The 17,409-nt window shown below is 49.0% G+C and overlaps 1 protein-coding gene across 1 annotated transcript; it reads right to left on the bottom strand.

Moving 5' to 3' along the window:
• Positions 1-696: 696 nt before the first annotated feature.
• On the bottom strand, positions 697-3,261 carry LOC115533442 (uncharacterized). Its single transcript, XM_030343979.1, has 4 exons — positions 2,972-3,261; positions 1,702-1,874; positions 1,335-1,583; positions 697-1,231 (listed from the first exon to the last, which is right to left on the bottom strand). The coding sequence occupies exons 1-4, from the start codon at positions 3,129-3,131 to the stop codon at positions 776-778; spliced, it is 1,038 nt and encodes a 345-aa protein (XP_030199839.1). The 5' UTR covers positions 3,132-3,261; the 3' UTR covers positions 697-775.
• Positions 3,262-17,409: the final 14,148 nt, after the last annotated feature.

The raw sequence follows: 17,409 nt of genomic DNA, 5'->3' as shown, positions 1-17,409 counted from the left end.
GTTTAAGAAATGTTTCTTGAAACGAAGTAGGTTTGGGACATTTGCTGTTTAAGAAATGTCTCCTAAAATAAAAGTACATTTCGGACGCATTTGCTGTTTAAGAAATGTCTTACCATGAAGTAGGTTTCGGACATTTGCTGTTTAAGAAATGTCTCCTAAAATAAAAGTACATTTCGGACACATTTGCTGTTTAAGAAATGTCTTACCATGAAGTAGGTTTGGGACATATGCTGTTTAAGAAATGTTTCTTGAAATGAAGAAAGTAGGTTTGGGACATTTGCTGTTTAAGAAATGTCTCCTAAAATAAAAGTACATTTCGGACACATTTGCTGTTTAAGAAATGTCTTACCATGAAGTAGGTTTGGGACATATGCTGTTTATGAAATGTCTCTTGAAATGAAGAAAGTAGGTTTGGGACATTTGCTGTTTAAGAAATGTCTCTTAAAATAAAACTACATTTCGGACACATTTGCTGTTTAAGAAATGTCTTACCATGAAGTAGGTTTGGGACATTTGCTGTTTAAGAAATGTCTCTTAAAATAAAGAAATGTGTTTGTGATACTTATTTTTGTTTATGGAATTATTTTACATAAAAATTAACAAACAACGACCAGTTTGCAAATGTTTTACTTATTAGAAAAAAGAACAGAACAGAACATAAATAAATATGAACAAATGAAACAACAACATGAACATGAACATGAAACAAGATGAACAAATGAACTACTACAGTATATACAAGTGAACAGGCAAGTGAACTGGGGTCAGGAAGGGTTCACAGTCTCTTGATGAACACGCGGCAACTCTTTTTTGGAGAAATCCCCCTTTTCTCCTTCACCCTCTGGGCCATCCTCTGCGTGGCAGATGGCCGAAGCCTCCTCCTCACGGAGCCAGGAGCAGCGGGGGAGGAGGAGGAGCCTGCAGCAGGAGCAGAGGAGGAGGAGGAGCAGCCTGCAGCAGGAGCAGAGGAGGAGGAGGAGCAGCCTGCGTGAGGAGCGGAGGAGGAGGAGCCTGCAGCAGGAGCGGAGGAGGAGGAGGAGCCTGCAGCAGGATCGGAGGAGGAGGAAGCAGATGAGGGCTCTCGCTGCGCAAGGCGGACGAAGAGGTCCCTCATCTGCTTCGCCCTTGAAAGGTTCTTATGGAGCGCGTAGAAGCGCTCCTGGGTCCTGATGTCGTGGCACATGAAGTCCCCTAGGCTCCTGCGTACCTCGGCGTCGTTGGTCTCAAAGTTCTACAAACAAAGAAAAAGAGGGGCATTTACAAACCAGAATGTGCGTAACGGAAGCAAAATGCACCAAATTGACCAATTCCTCATCACGTGTTTTGATACTCACGTATGTGGCCACGGCCGACCTGATGTCCATTAGACTCGGGGAGCCGGGGAGGCCCATCTCCCCCCAAGCTCGTCGAAAATATTTAATCAGGTCCTTCGGCTCCCCCTTGCCGAAGGACGTAAAAAAAAACTTGTTTTGTGGCACGGAGCGCAGCCGCAGGCGGAGCCACTCCCGGCACCAGGCGTACTCGCCGGCCTCGAGGTACACCTGGGCCACCCCAAATTTACGCACCGTCTTGTGCTCCATGACCTGCAGAAGACAAAGTATGACAGGAGGCAGAGATGTCAGCCAATTCCCAAGTGTGCAACAGCCGCCCCCCCTGTTTTTAATGTAGAAAAGGACCCGAGGTGAGTAAAAGCATACTTACATTAATGAGGTAGCCCTTGTCCTCGTCCCCGATCGCGTCCTGCACCTCCCTGACCCTCATCCGGGTCAGCACCCCCGACCTGTGCCCGTAGATTGAGGAAAGGTAGGCCACCAGGTACCCAAAGAACCGGTACCGGGTCTTTGGGTCCCTGGGGGGCGCCGCTTTCATGTCCGCTGTAATGAGTTAAAGAGAGAAAAGGAAAATGCGACTTTAAGCTTTTTTGAGAGAGACTCACCGAGGAGAGAGAGAGACTCACCGAGGAGAGAGAGAGAGAGAGAGAGACTCACCGAGGAGAGAGAGAGAGAGACTCACCGAGGAGAGAGAGAGAGACTCACCGAGGAGAGAGAGACTCACCGAGGAGAGAGAGAGAGAGAGACTCACCAAGGAGAGAGAGAGAGAGAGAGAGAGACTCACCGAGGAGAGAGAGAGAGAGAAAGAGAGAGACTCACCGAGGAGAGAGAGAGACTCACCGAGGAGAGAGAGAGAGAGAGACTCACCGAGGAGAGAGAGAGACTCACCGAGGAGAGAGAGAGACTCACCGAGGAGAGAGAGAGAGAGAGAGACTCACCGAGGAGAGAGAGAGACTCACCGAGGAGAGAGAGAGAGAGAGAGAGAGAGAGAGAGAGAGAGAGAGACTCACCGAGGAGAGAGAGAGAGAGAGAGAGACTCACCGAGGAGAGAGAGAGACTCACCGAGGAGAGAGAGAGAGAGAGACTCACCGAGGAGAGAGAGAGACTCACCGAGGAGAGAGAGAGAGAGAGAGAGACTCACCGAGGAGAGAGAGAGACTCACCGAGGAGAGAGAGAGACTCACCGAGGAGAGAGAGAGAGAGACTCACCGAGGAGAGAGACTCACCGAGGAGAGAGAGAGAGAGAGAGACTCACCGAGGAGAGAGAGACTCACCGAGGAGAGAGAGAGAGAGAGACTCACCGAGGAGAGAGAGAGACTCACCGAGGAGAGAGAGAGACTCACCGAGGAGAGAGAGAGAGAGACTCACCGAGGAGAGAGACTCACCGAGGAGAGAGAGAGAGAGAGAGAGACTCACCGAGGAGAGAGAGACTCACCGAGGAGAGAGAGAGAGAGACTCACCGAGGAGAGAGACTCACCGAGGAGAGAGAGAGAGAGAGAGAGAGATAGACTCACCGAGGAGAGAGAGACTCACCGAGGAGAGAGAGAGAGAGAGACTCACCGAGGAGAGAGACTCACCGAGGAGAGAGAGAGAGAGAGAGAGAGAGAGAGAGAGACTCACCGAGGAGAGAGAGAGACTCACCGAGGAGAGAGGGGATCTTTTCTTTGGCCATCACCTGGCACTTGGCCAGGTCCTCCTTGGCCACCAGTCTCAATAGTTTGCCCTGTTTCACCAGGGACTGGTGGCCAAGGACGTTCCGGTTCAAGTCCTTCAATAGCTTCCTTAACTCCCGGGTGACCATGACCAGCTGGCCGTTGGTCACCCGGGAGTATTTAGCTGGGGTGTCCCGGAAATATTCCAAAAAGGAGATGGCCTGGCCCACGTATAACACGATGGTTGTCGGGGCCAGGCCAGCCGCTCTCAGGGCAGCAGGGTAGCTGTAGAAAGAGCAGGCTGTAATTAGTCTCAGTCATATGTTTTGAGTACTACTTCATCATTATCATCATCAAAAATTCACTACTTACGTCTTTATGAGGGGGATGTTGAACAAAAACTCCCAACTCCAATATTTGATCGAAGGCCAGCCGAGCGTCAGGTATTTCAGGAACACCTTTGCTCGGCTGGCCTTCGACACGCTGTTTTGAACCATTTTGGGGGTCCCTTCCGGGCAGAAAAGGTAGGCCCCGTACTCCTCCAGGTAAGTGTCTGTAAAGATGCAACACATGATGAGGAATGTAGCGTGAAAACACTCGACACACCTGCACAAATACACAATGTGTTATTTCTTACCCATGGAGGTCCCAAACGTAATTTTCCTAATTGTTGAGCCCCTGCTCTTCCATTTGAGCAGGGACATCAACACCCGTGAGGCCGACTGCGCGAAAAACAAACATAATTAACACCACTTTTGTATGACCGCATTTCCTCATTGGTTCTACACTTGGTAAAGATTTGTAAAATTATTGATGAACTAATCCATCCCACTCACCACATCCCTGGTGCCTCCTCCTCCTCCATCCTCCTCTTCCTCCTCCTCCTCCTCCTCCTCCTCCTCAGCAGCAGCAGCAGCTTCATTTGACATCTTGCTTTTTTTCTGGGTAGAGAGAAAAACAATAACAAGACATGATTAAGTTACATACTTTGGCCTTGGGCAACATGATTATGTATTACACTAATCAATTATCTTCTCACCCCAAGAGTGCCAAATGGCAGTTTTCTACGGACCGCTTTCCGGGTGTGCTTCTCCTGCTGCTGCTCCTCCTCCTCCTCCTCCTCCTCCTTGGTGGCTGTGGCCGGGGCCGGGGCCGGGGCTTCCTCCTCCTCCGTGGCGGCTGTGGGCGGCTGTGGGCGGCTCCGTGGCGGCTGTGGGGCTTCCTCCTCCTCCGTGGCGGCTGTGGGCGGGGCTTCCTGCTCTGGGGATGAAGGCTCCTCCTCCTCCTCCTCATCCTCCTCCTCCTCCGGGGCCGGTATTGGGGCTGGGGCTGGGGCTCTGGGCGGGGCTTCCTGCTCTGGGGACGAAGGCTCCTCCTCCTCCTCCTCCTCCTCCTCCGGGGCTGGGGCTGGGGCTGGGGCTCGGGATGGGGCTGGGGCTGCCTCTGCGGAGAGGAAAAAACAAACAGCAAGAGAAAACAGGACTGTTTTCATAGCAATTAACATAGCAATTAAGGTATAATTGCTATGTTTTTTTCATTCACTCACGTCGAGGTCGGCGCTGAGGCCAGGCCAGGGCCTGGAACTGGGTCAGACTCTGCAGAGGGAAAAAAACAAACAGCAAGAGAAAACAGGACAGCAAATTAATGACACTGTAATGATTGAGTTATTGAAATAAATTGTTCATGGAAAGAATGCCTAATTGCTATGTATTTTCACTCACGGCACGAACGTCTGCTACCTCTCGCTCCAGCTCGCGGACCCGGAGGCGGGCATTGACGCATGTGCGCTTCTGGCACATGATCACTCCCGCCTCCGGGTCAGTCTGCTCCGCCTGGTGCTGTTCCAGGTCCAGCACGCTGACCATAGGTGGATCGGGAGAAGTGGCCCTCAAGGCCGCCAGCTTGCTAAGAGCTGCAACTCGCTTGAGGGCCTTGATCTCCCGATCCACACTTTGGCCACTCAGGTTGCTGTGCTGCGACTGCAGATGCTTCTCCAGGTTTAACAGATGTGAAGAACACCCGGGAAGGGGAAGGGGGCAGGGTCCGGCGGGGATCAAAGTCCTGCCTGTCGCCAGGTGGTTGAGGATCAGTCTCTCCTGCGTGTTCTTTAGCAAATGGACCTCCCTGAGGTGCCTCGCGACAGTGTGGATGATCTTCCCACAGAGGGGACACTCCCCAATGTCCTTGGGTTTGGTCATCTGTAAAAGTCATGAGATATTAGTTACATTCGTAATTGATTAACTAAACTAGATAACAATTGTATATTTGTTATAATGAATTAAAGCTCACTCTCTTTGTAGCTCACGCTCCAATATTGTTCAATAATTAATAATGCAATAATAGTAATAACAACCGGAGATTCAATCCATCTCGGAGTACAGGCTGAGGCCTGTGCGCACTTGTGCGTAATGGCGCAGTAACAACCAAACGGAGATTCCGTCCATAGCAGAGGACGGAGAGCACACACGTAATAACAGTGTGTGTCATTGTTCACTTACATTTGACTCTGCTTGTTTAACTTGATGAATTAAAGATCAGATCACATACAGGCATTTGACGGCACTATCACGTAAATTGGTTAACTTGTGTGTTTGTAATCACGGATGAAGCTCACAAACTAAGCTGATGCACCGATATTGTTCAATAATTCGGCCTAATAATGCAATAATAATAATAACAACCGGAGATTCAATCCATCTCGGAGTACAGGCTGAGGCCTGTGCGCACTTGTGCGTGATGGCGCAGTAACAACCAAACGGAGATTCCGTCCATAGCAGAGGACGGAGAGCACACACGTAATAACAGTGTGTGTCATTGTTCACTTACATTTGACTCTGCTTTTTTAACTTAATAGTTGGCGATCGTTGTGTGTATGTGTCTCAGACGCTGCTTACAAGTTACACCTGACTTCTGCGCACCTCTGTCGGCTTTATAAAGGCTGACCAGTGACCACACACCCGGGGGCGCGGCTAGGGCCCACGCAACTAACACGTAATCGTGTGAACGGATTAACTTGTACATCTGTAATAATTAATTAATCCTCACCAAATAGTAAGGTGAGTACGGTGCCCCTCTGGTGACATGGGTGAATATTAATTAATTCGTGGCCATAGAATAATAATTCGTAATTTATAGAAGCAGCAGCAGCGCCGTTGTGCGAATGAGAACCTTGTCGACTCAATCAACATATGGTCGCGAGGGAGCACTCGTTTGTTTTTATAATAACACTATTTGGCAGGCACGTTGTAACTATTGCAGCCCTATCCAACACGGCAGTAGACTGGTTAGAATCATAGGTTAACCATTGATACCGGATACTGCCCGATGCAACATCGTATCTCCTGCCTGGTGCTGCTTGGCGCAGCATTGTGGTTTTATCTCATGTTCATGGCGTTCCCGCAGCATAGCACGCACTGTCATCGGTTCAAATACACATGAGCTGGGTGTTCACATCAATCAAAAGCAATTCCACAATAAAAAAAAAGATGCCGGCTGGGTGTTCATGTGATCGGCGATCGTGTCTGCCTATTACAGAACAGGTGGTGGCGTTCAGAGCGCACAATCTAGGTCTACTGTAGGCTACTGACGAAAACCACACGATATAGGCCTACACATACTACTACTTATATTTAGTAACACTATTTATTAATTTAGGCTATTTGGCTGCTCCAACTCGAGTCAGCCCAGCCAGGCGATAGTTAAGTCTCGGGTTTCAACTCGGCATTTCCTACGTGTACATCTGTAATAATTAATTAATCCTCACTAGGAAGCTGACACACCTTTATTGTTCAATAATTGATAATGAAATAATAATATTAAACAGAGATTTTGTCCATAGCAGAGGACATGCCCTACGGAGAGCACACACACGCACACACACGCACACACACACACACACACACACACACACACACACACACACACACACACACACACACACACACACACACACACACACACACACACACACACACACACACATATACCGAATAACGGTATAATAACGGTCTATTTATAAACTGCAAAGAATTCAAGTCTTGCACTAAGTATTCATTTGTTTTAGAAAGGTTTAGGGTTTTATAGTAACTTTTATTTATTAAATGAATTCTCAAGTCTCAAGTCATAACCGTCAAGTCGAGTCTTTAAACAGCGTCAGCCAAGCGACTCTCGGGGCAAGTCATGTGACTCTTGAGGAATGTGACTCCCATCCCCCATGTCTGGTACGCTCCTTCTACCAGAGACGATTCTTGTCTCTGGTAGTTCAAGTAGTTCAAGTCATGCACTCGGTATTAAATTGTTTTAGAAATGTTTAGGGTTTCATAGTAACCTTTATTTAGTAAATGAATTCATTAAATGAATGAATAAATTAATAAAAAGTCTCCCGTGTGATGTTGGGAAAAATAACCTGCTGAGTACATCACATGTACATTACAAATATAGCTAACTCCTACCCTAGCCTGATGAGCACATCACAGGGCAGACACATTACAATATAGTCAACTCTTGCTCTAACTCAACAAACACAAACATGATAACATATAGTCAGGTCAAGGCCGGAGCCGAAGGCCCCATTTCCCAGGCTGGCAGATGGTGGACACTCAGACAATGCACCAGTCATCCTCAAGAACGGGAGAGCCACATTAATTTATCACAACAGTAGACACTTTGAAATTCTCCCCCGTTACCTGCCCATACCAAGAGCCTGAGAGCCACATTAAATTATCACACACGAGACAGTTCGGGGGACACTCCCCGGTTTAATTTACCACACAGGAGACATTTTGAGAGCTCTTCCCCGTTAGGAGGAACCAAGAGATACCCCTGCCCACACCAGGGCCTGAGAAGCCACATTTCGGGGGGGCACTCCCCGGTTTAATTTATCACACCGGAGACACGAGGAGCTCTCCCCCGTTAGGAGGCATACACAGCAGGGCCCGGGAGCCAAGGCCAAGCAAAAACACACAGAACCACACACACCTCAAACGCACACACCTCATCGAGAGGAGGATACAGCATAAAACTGTATCACACAGGGACTCTTCACCTTCTTCTGAAGCAGACCTTCCACGGAGGCGAAGCTCCGGACGAACCATCAGCGCTGATTAGGGACTTAGACATATTCGATTTCTCACGCTTATGACTCTGTATAACCGTTGCCACTTTACTTAATAAATCCAAGGTCCTCGTGCCGACAGACTTTATTACCTCTCCGTCTCATTTCATCTGGTCCAGTAACTAGACAGACCGTTTTTCCCTTCAATTTGGTGACCCACGACGTGATTTTTTCTGAATTGGACCGCAACTGGGAAACGAGAGACGGAGAGCGGCACGACCTCGGGACCCCGGAGCACCGGACCGATTCCTGCAGTCTCACCTCGCGCGCGCCCAACAAAAGGTAGGCAGAACCTGTTGATAAAATCCAAACTCTGCATAGTTATATAGGAACCACATTAGGAGATGAGACTGTGAGAACGGTTCGCTACGGGATATCTCGTGGGGACGAATAGAACTGCACCCCAGCATTTCCCCATAAAACCCGATTGACCCTGAACGCGTGACACATCGAATATCGGCTCGTTGCATGGTGAAAGAATACCCTCGAGACCATAGGGCCTATAAGAATCGGTCATAGTGATACAAGACTACCGATGGCCAAAGTAATAAATACCTGGGCCATAGAGTGGACTCAGAGGGATGCCTGGACCGAGGGTGGACCCAGAGGGAATAATAAATGCCTGGGCCATAGAGTGGACCCAGAGGGATGCCTGGACCGAGGGTGGACCCAGAGGGAATAATAAATGCCTGGGCCATAGAGTGGACCCAGAGGGATGCCTGGACCGAGGGTGGACCCAGAGGGAATAATAAATGCCTGGGCCATAGAGTGGACCCAGAGGGATGCCTGGACCGAGGGTGGACCCAGAGGGAATAATAAATACCTGGACCATAGAGTGGACCCAGAGGGATGCCTGGACCGAGGGTGGACCCAGAGGGAATAATAAATGCCTGGGCCATAGAGTGGACCCAGAGGGATGCCTGGACCGAGAGTGGACCCAGAGGGAATAATAAATGCCTGGACCATAAAGTGGACCCAGAGGGATGCCTGGGCCGTGAACGGAACCCAGAGGGGAAGAGAGAGAAAAAAAAAAAAAAAAAAACTAGGCTCGTTGCATGGTGGAAAAATACCCTCGAGACCCTAGGGCCTATAAGAATCGGTCATAGTGATACAAGACTACCGATGGCCGAGTATTGGATGTGTATTAAATAATTCTATGTGGTAAGAAGGTTAGAGTCCTTTATCGGGGTTAAAGTCCCTTTGCAGAGGAAACAGCGTGTGTATGCGCGAGTGAAAGAGAGACAGCGTGTGTATGCGCGAGTGAAAGAGAGACAGTGTGTGTATGCGCGAGTGAACGAGAGACAGTGTGTGTATGCGCGAGAATAAGAGAGAGAGAGACGGAGTGGCTGTGTGTGTGTGTGTGTGTGTGTGTGTGTGTGTGTGTGTGTGTGTGTGTGTGTGTGTGTGTGTGTGTGTGTGTGTAAGAGGCCCAGAGAGAGAGAAAGAAAGAGAGCGAGCGTATTTGTGGGCCGGCTAAATATAGAACTAAATAAATCAATGATAACCCGGCTATGTGTGCAACGCTTGCTTGCTTTGTTATGCTCAACGCTATTTTGCCGTGTCTGATGTGTGAGTGCGGTAGCAGACGGATGATTGCATTGACCACAGCGGACGGGAATAGTAGACACCTGTTGCCCCTCACTAGTAAGGTGCAAGCGGCTGGGCATATATCTCTGTCCAGACTCCCTGTGCATGTGTGTCAGAAAGAGAGAGAGAAAGGCTGTGAGCGATTCTGTGTGCGTACGTCAGTGTGTACGTGTGTGTCAGCGAGTATGCGTCAACGTGCGTTTATGTGTGTGTGTCTGCGGGAGACAGAATGAGAGGAGCCGTGTGGGAAGTCAGTGTGTATGTGCGTGACAGCTTGTACATGTCAATGTGCGTTTGTGTGAGAGGGAGCGAGAGAGATAGCAAGGAGAGATAGCAAGGAGAGCTAAAGTCGGAGGACGATCGAGAGGGACCATTTTCCCTCTAGTCAGTTGGAGGTAGCGATAGAGTGCGTGTTTTTCTAACAATGAACGGTTGTTCCAGGACCACGAGAAGGGACTCTGTATAGTTTTCAGGCCCAGAGTGTAATCCCCTTTCCCATATGTGTAGTCCTCCCATTTGAGGTCCCCGTCCACCATATTTGAAGTCCTCTACTCCACCTCATGTTGTAGTTCCCCTCCCTAGAATTGTATGGAAGTTAGAACCTGTGAGGGTGTTTTGGTTCGGCCTGACGAGGCCTGTACCAATTTCGGTGGTCAGCTTCTAGTTTTGTGTATATAGAAATTTGGAAAGGGGGAGCAGTATTAAGTTATATATAATAAAGTGAAAAGTTAATTGTGAATGAAGGGACAGAAGGATCTTTTTGTGTGTGAGAGATAGTTATTAGGCCATTGTTCCATGATGGATAGTTCAGGATGTTGCATTCCAGGCTTATCTTTTAACAATCCTAGGTGCTGCTTGACCCTAAGGGGAGTGAGGAAGAATAAGAGAGAGAACACATTTCACCCCCATTTGTCGACCTACACCATTAAGGCAGTACAGAGAGACACACTAACACACAGTACAGAGAAAGGAAATAGAGAGTGTGTTCAACTGAAAGCGTGTGGTGGCCATACGCCATAAAATACCACATATCCAAGGAATACAGGTAGAGCTCTGTTGAGTTTTCAGGCTTTGATAAATTTGTAGTTCCCCGTCTGCCATGTTTGAAGTTCTTTGTAGTCTCTGTCCATAGGTTTCACCTGAACAACCCCTCTGCTGGCCGAGAAAAGGAACTACCACTGGTTTCTCCCACACCCAGCACCCAAAGTGGGAGGGAGACAAGCAGAGAGAGAGAGAAGCCACATTCCACCCTTATCTGTTGTCTTGCACCAAACAGCACCCCGTACTGAGGAGGGAGAGAGAGCGTGTTCTCCTGAAGGAGGGAGAGTCACAGGGAGACACGCAGTGGATATTCACATTATGGCTAATTTGTTGTTCTTTAAGTTTAGTTTTTATTTTGTTTTTTGTCTTCCTAGGACAACAGTAATGATAATCTAATGCAATTGGACTAAAGAAGGTGTTGCTATTAACTAAGTGATTATTATTATTTTCACACAGGAAAGAATAATTGAATAAATATGGATATGATAAAGATGAGGATAATAATTAAAAATATATACATAAAGTAAAAACGTAATCTTGATAAACTGTACAATAGGACTACACCAATTAAAATATAGGGTAAATCTCTTTGGTCAAGGATGACGGGGATTAGCGCTACATCTGCTGGGAAGGGATCCTACATGCTATGTTGTCAATTTGGATTCGGAAGTAGTGGGTTTACCTTTCAAATGCCACTACTGCTGCTGCAACACTTAAATAATTTTAGCTCTGATAAATGACTTTTTGTTTTATAGTTTCCCTGAGGTGTATCTTTTACGCACACACACGCTGCATAGGGCAGAAGCGGCTGAAGACTCTGTCTCCATCCCTCCACCTTGCGATCTATACCACCATATAGGTGGGGATTGATCGTATCCCAGGTACGGCATCCTGCAATAAGCCAGTATGGAAGGCTGGTTAGCCAACGACGGGTAAGATCCCACCTTGACACCCGGGACGACCTAAGGCAGGCACAGTCACGATTACCTGGCAGAGTCGCTGTGGGCACTGGCTTACTTGATCATGAAGTCACGAGCTGCAACAATCATAGGAAGTGCCGGGTGGGATGTAAGGTGGAGGAGGAACAGGCGTCAGATATGTCAGCTCTGGCAGCAGAGGTGGTCTTGGAACAGGGCATGTCGCATTTTATTTAATTTTTTTTTTTTACCTTTGTGGTATAGAAGCCCACTAACGCATGTACGTTTTTCGGTTTAGTGCATGACTTTGGAACAGCGTGGTCTCAGGCGGCTGATGGTAAACCCACCCATATTGGGCTTTGGTTTTGGACACACTGGTTCGATTTCCCTTCCCAAAAGATTGGCTTTAATTTGCTGATGGTTAAGGTTAGACGTTTCGACGTTGGTTGCACCAACGGCGTTCTTAGATTTGCTTATCATTTAATGCGCATGGTTTTGACCATTGCGCAAGGGGTGAGGTATTGAGGAGAATTAAAAAAAAATAATAATAATAATAATAATAATAATTAGAAAACAAGGTTTTTCTTCACCATACTTGCAAACAATGATTGACATCCAGCTAAATGAGTGTGAAATACAGTGTTCAACAGATGGGTAGAAGCAGTCCCATCAAAAGACCAAAGTGCGACTACAGTAATCAAGTTTCTGACTGGAGAAGTCAAGACAAGGTTTGGAATTCCGTCAGAAATAAGCTCAGACAAAACGTTTGTTCGGAGAACACTCAAACAAGTGATTCAACATTTGCATGTCAAATAAAGACTAGATTACGCCCCAATCCTCAACCACAAGGTATGGTGGAAAGAGGAATGGGACGCTTCAGACAAAGATTAACAAAATTAAATTAGAGTACTAAATTAAAGGATTGATGCACTACCACTGACACTTATGAATTATCGCATGAAAACTAACAGAACGACACATCTAACCCCGCATGAAATGCTTAAGGGTCGACCCATGCCTTCACTTAACATTCGAGGGTCCCAAAAGGGACTTCCATTGGAGTAATTAGAAATAGAATTAAGGAAAATATGTTTGAACATCTAACTGTTGTACATAAGTTTGTAATTCCAGCAAGAGAAACACAAAGTTCCAGGGCCAGAGGAGGAGCCAGATGCAGACACGCCCGGAGCCGACCAACTACCCAAGGATGATGCAATCAGATTTCATACGGATGGGTCGGTGGCCAGGGCGCTGGCAGGGTTACAGTCCCTCAGATTAGAGTTGGCAGAGAGCTCCGGCATTAATGACCCCTTCACAGAATGGATGGAGAGCCCAATGAGCGATGGGTGCTACAGGTGCAGCAGGTGCCATCCAAGCTTACCTGGGGATCGAGTATACACCGGAGAGTTTGGACGAGGGACCACCAGAGGGGCCCGACCTGATCTGGCTGGAGAACATAGAATAGACCCCCTGCACCATTGTCCAAGAGCCCCACCACCACACCCCCCTCCCCCCCCCCCGCCTGTGACGTGCTAGTAACCTCTCCAGGTGGGCTGCCCCATTCCCGTCCCCGCCAACGGCACCACCCCCCTCCCACCTGATGCACCCACGTCGACCGGACCAGGGATCTGCGTTCCGGTACCAGGGGCTGCGGCCCGTTCCCTTAAGGCTTGAGGGCGCCCCTGGCTGTATTCGCTTCTGTATGCTTCACTGTTTTTAGCCGCTCCCATATCTATGCCCGCGTCTACGCAACCGACGCCGGGAACGTAAATGTTGTTGTTTATATCGCTGTCCCACTAGATGGAGCTCGGGGATACACACGGGCGAGATTCCAGGGGCCTTGATTGCCCGTTTATCAGATGAGGTCCTGAGCGCAGTTGAATAAAAGGGTCTAATGCTCAGGTGGCGCCTTGCGTCCACCTGCCCGTGATGACGCTCGGGACTATTCCGTGGTTTCTTAGTTGTTCCCGTGCCCCGGGCCTACCCTGAATACCCCATGCGTGTGATTGCTTATTGTTACACGACCAGTTAACTCCTCCTCACATCCTTAGTGTGTGGTCATCTAGGGATGGGTTGAGGGGGATTGCCATTCGTTGTGTACCTCATATCTTTCTGATATTATTATTATTGTTTAGGGACACGTTTCATGGTTACATTTCTTTCCTGTGATTGTTGCATTTTTGTTTATATCGTTATTGTTTACTGTTAGTTTTGTTGTTGCATTTTGTTGTTGTTGTTATGGTTTGGTGTTGGTTTTGTTGTGTATCATCTGCTGCCAGCATTGTTGGTATTGTCTGCTCGCGATGTAAGGCCGGGGTGGATCCCACCCCCTAGGTGGGGTGTGTATGGCATACCCATGTCTGAAGCATGGGTAGCGTTTCTCCCACGTGGTTTCCCCATACACCCGGTCCAGCGAGTTGTTTTAGTCCCATGCTCATGGTTGTTTGTTTTATGGTCATTTGCCTTCTTTCTGTTATTTCTAATATTGTTATAATGGTAGTCCCGCGCTGGAGTCCTATCCCTCGTACCCCTAATGAGTAAAAGTCGTCTTGCGACGACTTGAGGGGGATATGTTGGGAAAAATAACCTGCTGAGTACATCACATGTACATTACAAATATAGCTAACTCCTACCCTAGCCTGATGAGCACATCACAGGGCAGACACATTACAATATAGTCAACTCTTGCTCTAACTCAACAAACACAAACATGATAATATATAGTCAGGTCAAGGCCGGAGCCGAAGGCCCCATTTCCCAGGCTGGCAGATGGTGGACACTCAGACAATATACCAGTCATCCTCAAGAACGGGAGAGCCACATTAATTTATCACAACAGTAGACACTTTGAAATTCTCCCCCGTTACCTGCCCATACCAAGAGCCTGAGAGCCACATTAAATTATCACACACGAGACAGTTCGGGGGACACTCCCCGGTTTAATTTACCACACAGGAGACATTTTGAGAGCTCTTCCCCGTTAGGAGGAACCAAGAGATACCCCTGCCCACACCAGGGCCTGAGAAGCCACATTTCGGGGGGGCACTCCCCGGTTTAATTTATCACACCGGAGACACGAGGAGCTCTCCCCCGTTAGGAGGCATACACAGCAGGGCCTGGGAGCCAAGGCCAAGCAAAAACACACAGAACCACACACACCTCAAACGCACACACCTCATCGAGAGGAGGATACAGCATAAAACTGTATCACACAGGGACTCTTCACCTTCTTCTGAAGCAGACCTTCCACGGAGGCGAAGCTCCGGACGAACCATCAGCGCTGATTAGGGACTTAGACATATTCGATTTCTCACGCTTATGACTCTGTATAACCGTTGCCACTTTACTTAATAAATCCAAGGTCCTCGTGCCGACAGACTTTATTACCTCTCCGTCTCATTTCATCTGGTCCAGTAACTAGACAGACCGTTTTTCCCTTCAGTGATTTCCTGAAAACTGTCTACTCTTCAATTAATTAATCACGAAGACATTAAGGTAGGGGTCTGAAACTGCAGTATGGTGCACGGGACACCACAGGCAATCCCCTCGCAGAGTTTCAGAGCCGTGCGGCCTTCCCGAGGGTCGTAGGTCAGCCGTGACCTTTGACGGCGCCGACCCCGTGTGCGTCACTCTCTATTTCAGCATAATTCCTAAACGCTTTGAGCCGGCGGTCTGTAAACCGGGTGGTCGTATCAGGAGATAAGGCTCATCCACCGTGACGAGTTTCAGAGCCGTGCGGCCTTCCCAAGTGTCAAAGGTCAGCCGTGACCTTTGGCGGCGACGACCCCGTGACTCTCTATTTCAGCATAATTCCTAAACGCTTTGAGCCGGCGGTCTGAAAACCGGGTGTGCGTCTCAGGAGCTGAGGCTCATCCACGACAAAGAGTTTCAGACCCGTGCGGCCTTCCCAAGTGTCAAAGGTCAGCCGAAGAAAATTGCGGAGGCATTTGAATGGAGAGAAAATGACCTAAAATGGAGCGAGGCCTAAAAGGTCACACGGGGTCGGGAAAGCTTTCCGAGACTCATTTCTGCCTGATTTTTGACAATGTCGTGCGCCAGAGGACCTTCAGCTAGGATATCTTTGCCACGTTGCGATACGACCACCACAGAGCTACTTGGCTTCGCTGAAGGTCTACCGGGCCGGGACTCTGGCAGACTGACCAGGGCCTCTCGGGAGGGCCGCAGACCAAATTTAAAGCCGTTCGGTCCATTTCTGCGGCAACAGCGAACACTCAAAGGGAGGAAAAGGCGAGCGATCAAAGCCCCGCCCTTCGAAAAGTACAGGTCCGAGCGGCACGGTTCGGACGTCCCTCCGCTCGTCCAGAGGCCCCCAATGACATATAAAAAATTCAGGCTCCTGTGACCTCTAGAAAAGAAAATCCTCCGAAGCCAACTCACAGACCAAAGGGTGTCAGAGCCCACGGGTCTGACGGCTTCTGTGTGGATTTTAGGGGAAAAGGCTCTATTTCGGCATAATTCCTAAACGCTTTGAGCCGGCGGTCTGAAAACCGGGTGGTCGTCTCAGGAGATAAGGCTCATCCACCGTGACGAGTTTCAGAGCCGTGCTGCCTTCCCGAGTGTCAAAGGTCAGCCGTGACCTTTGACGGCGCCGACCCCGTGTGCGTGACTGTCTATTTCAGCATAATTCCTAAACGCTTTGAGCCGGCGGTCTGTAAACCGGGTGGTCGTATCAGGAGATAAGGCTCATCCACCGTGACGAGTTTCAGAGCCGTGCGGCCTTCCCCAGGGTCGTGGGTCAGCCGTGACCTTTGACGGCGCCGACCCCGTGCGTGACTCTCTATTTCAGCATAATTCCTAAACGCTTTGAGCCGGCGGTCTGAAAACCGGGTGGTCGTCTCAGGAGATAAGGCTCATCCACCGTGACGAGTTTCAGAGCCGTGCGGCCTTCCCGAGTGTCAAAGGTCAGCCGTGACCTTTGGCGGCGACGACCCCGTGACTGTCTATTTCAGCATAATTCCTAAACGCTTTGAGCGGCGGTCTGAAAACCGGTGTGTGCGTCTCAGGAGCTGAGGCTCATCCACGACAAAGAGTTTCAGACCCGTGCGGCCTTCCCAAGTGTCAAAGGTCAGCCGAAGAAAATTGCGGAGGCATTTGAATGGAGAGAAAATGACCTAAAATGGAGCGAGGCCTAAAAGGTCACACAGGGTCGGGAAGGCTTTCCGAGACTCATTTCTGCCTGATTTTTGACAATGTCGTGCGCCAGAGGACCTTCAGCATGGATCTTTTCGCCACGTAGCGATACGACCACCGTAGAGCTACTTGGCTTCGCTGAAGGTCTACCGGGCCGGGACTCTGGCAGACTGACCAGGGCCTCTCAGGAGGGCCGCAGACCAAATTTAAAGCCGTTCGGTCCATTTCTGCGGCAACAGCGAACACTCAAAGGGAGGAAAAGGCGAGCGATCAAAGCCCCGCCCTTCGAAAAGTACAGGTCCGAGCGGCACGGTTCGGACGTCCCTCCGCTCGTCCAGAGGCCCCCAATGACATATAAAAAATAAAGGCTCCTGTGACCTCTAGAAAAGAAAATCCTCCGAAGCCAACTCACAGACCAAAGGGTGTCAGAGCCCACGGGTCTGACGGCTTCTGTGTGGATTTTAGGGGAAAAGGCTCTATTTCGGCATAATTCCTAAACTCTTTGAGCCGGCGGTCTGAAAACCGGGTGGTCGTCTCAGGAGATAAGGCTCATCCACCGTGACGAGTTTCAGAGCCGTGCTGCCTTCCCGAGTGTCAAAGGTCAGCCGTGACCTTTGG

The sequence above is a fragment of the Gadus morhua genome, chromosome 20 (assembly GCF_902167405.1).
Source record: "Gadus morhua chromosome 20, gadMor3.0, whole genome shotgun sequence".
In the NCBI taxonomy this organism is placed as follows: Eukaryota; Metazoa; Chordata; class Actinopteri; order Gadiformes; family Gadidae; genus Gadus; species Gadus morhua.
Note: the sequence above shows the minus strand (reverse complement) of the source record. Positions and strands in the feature narration are given on the sequence as shown.

Excerpts from the sequence above, each read along its gene's own strand:
- LOC115533442 (XM_030343979.1), bottom strand. The coding sequence starts at position 3,131 with ATGGTCACCCGGGAGTTAAGGAAGCTATTGAAGGACTTGAACCGGAAC. Across the intron at positions 1,875-2,971 it reads AAAGATCCCCTCTCTCCTCG|CGGACATGAAAGCGGCGCCC; the intron begins GTGAGTCTCTCT and ends AACTCATTACAG. Across the intron at positions 1,584-1,701 it reads ACAAGGGCTACCTCATTAAT|GTCATGGAGCACAAGACGGT; the intron begins GTAAGTATGCTT and ends TGTCTTCTGCAG.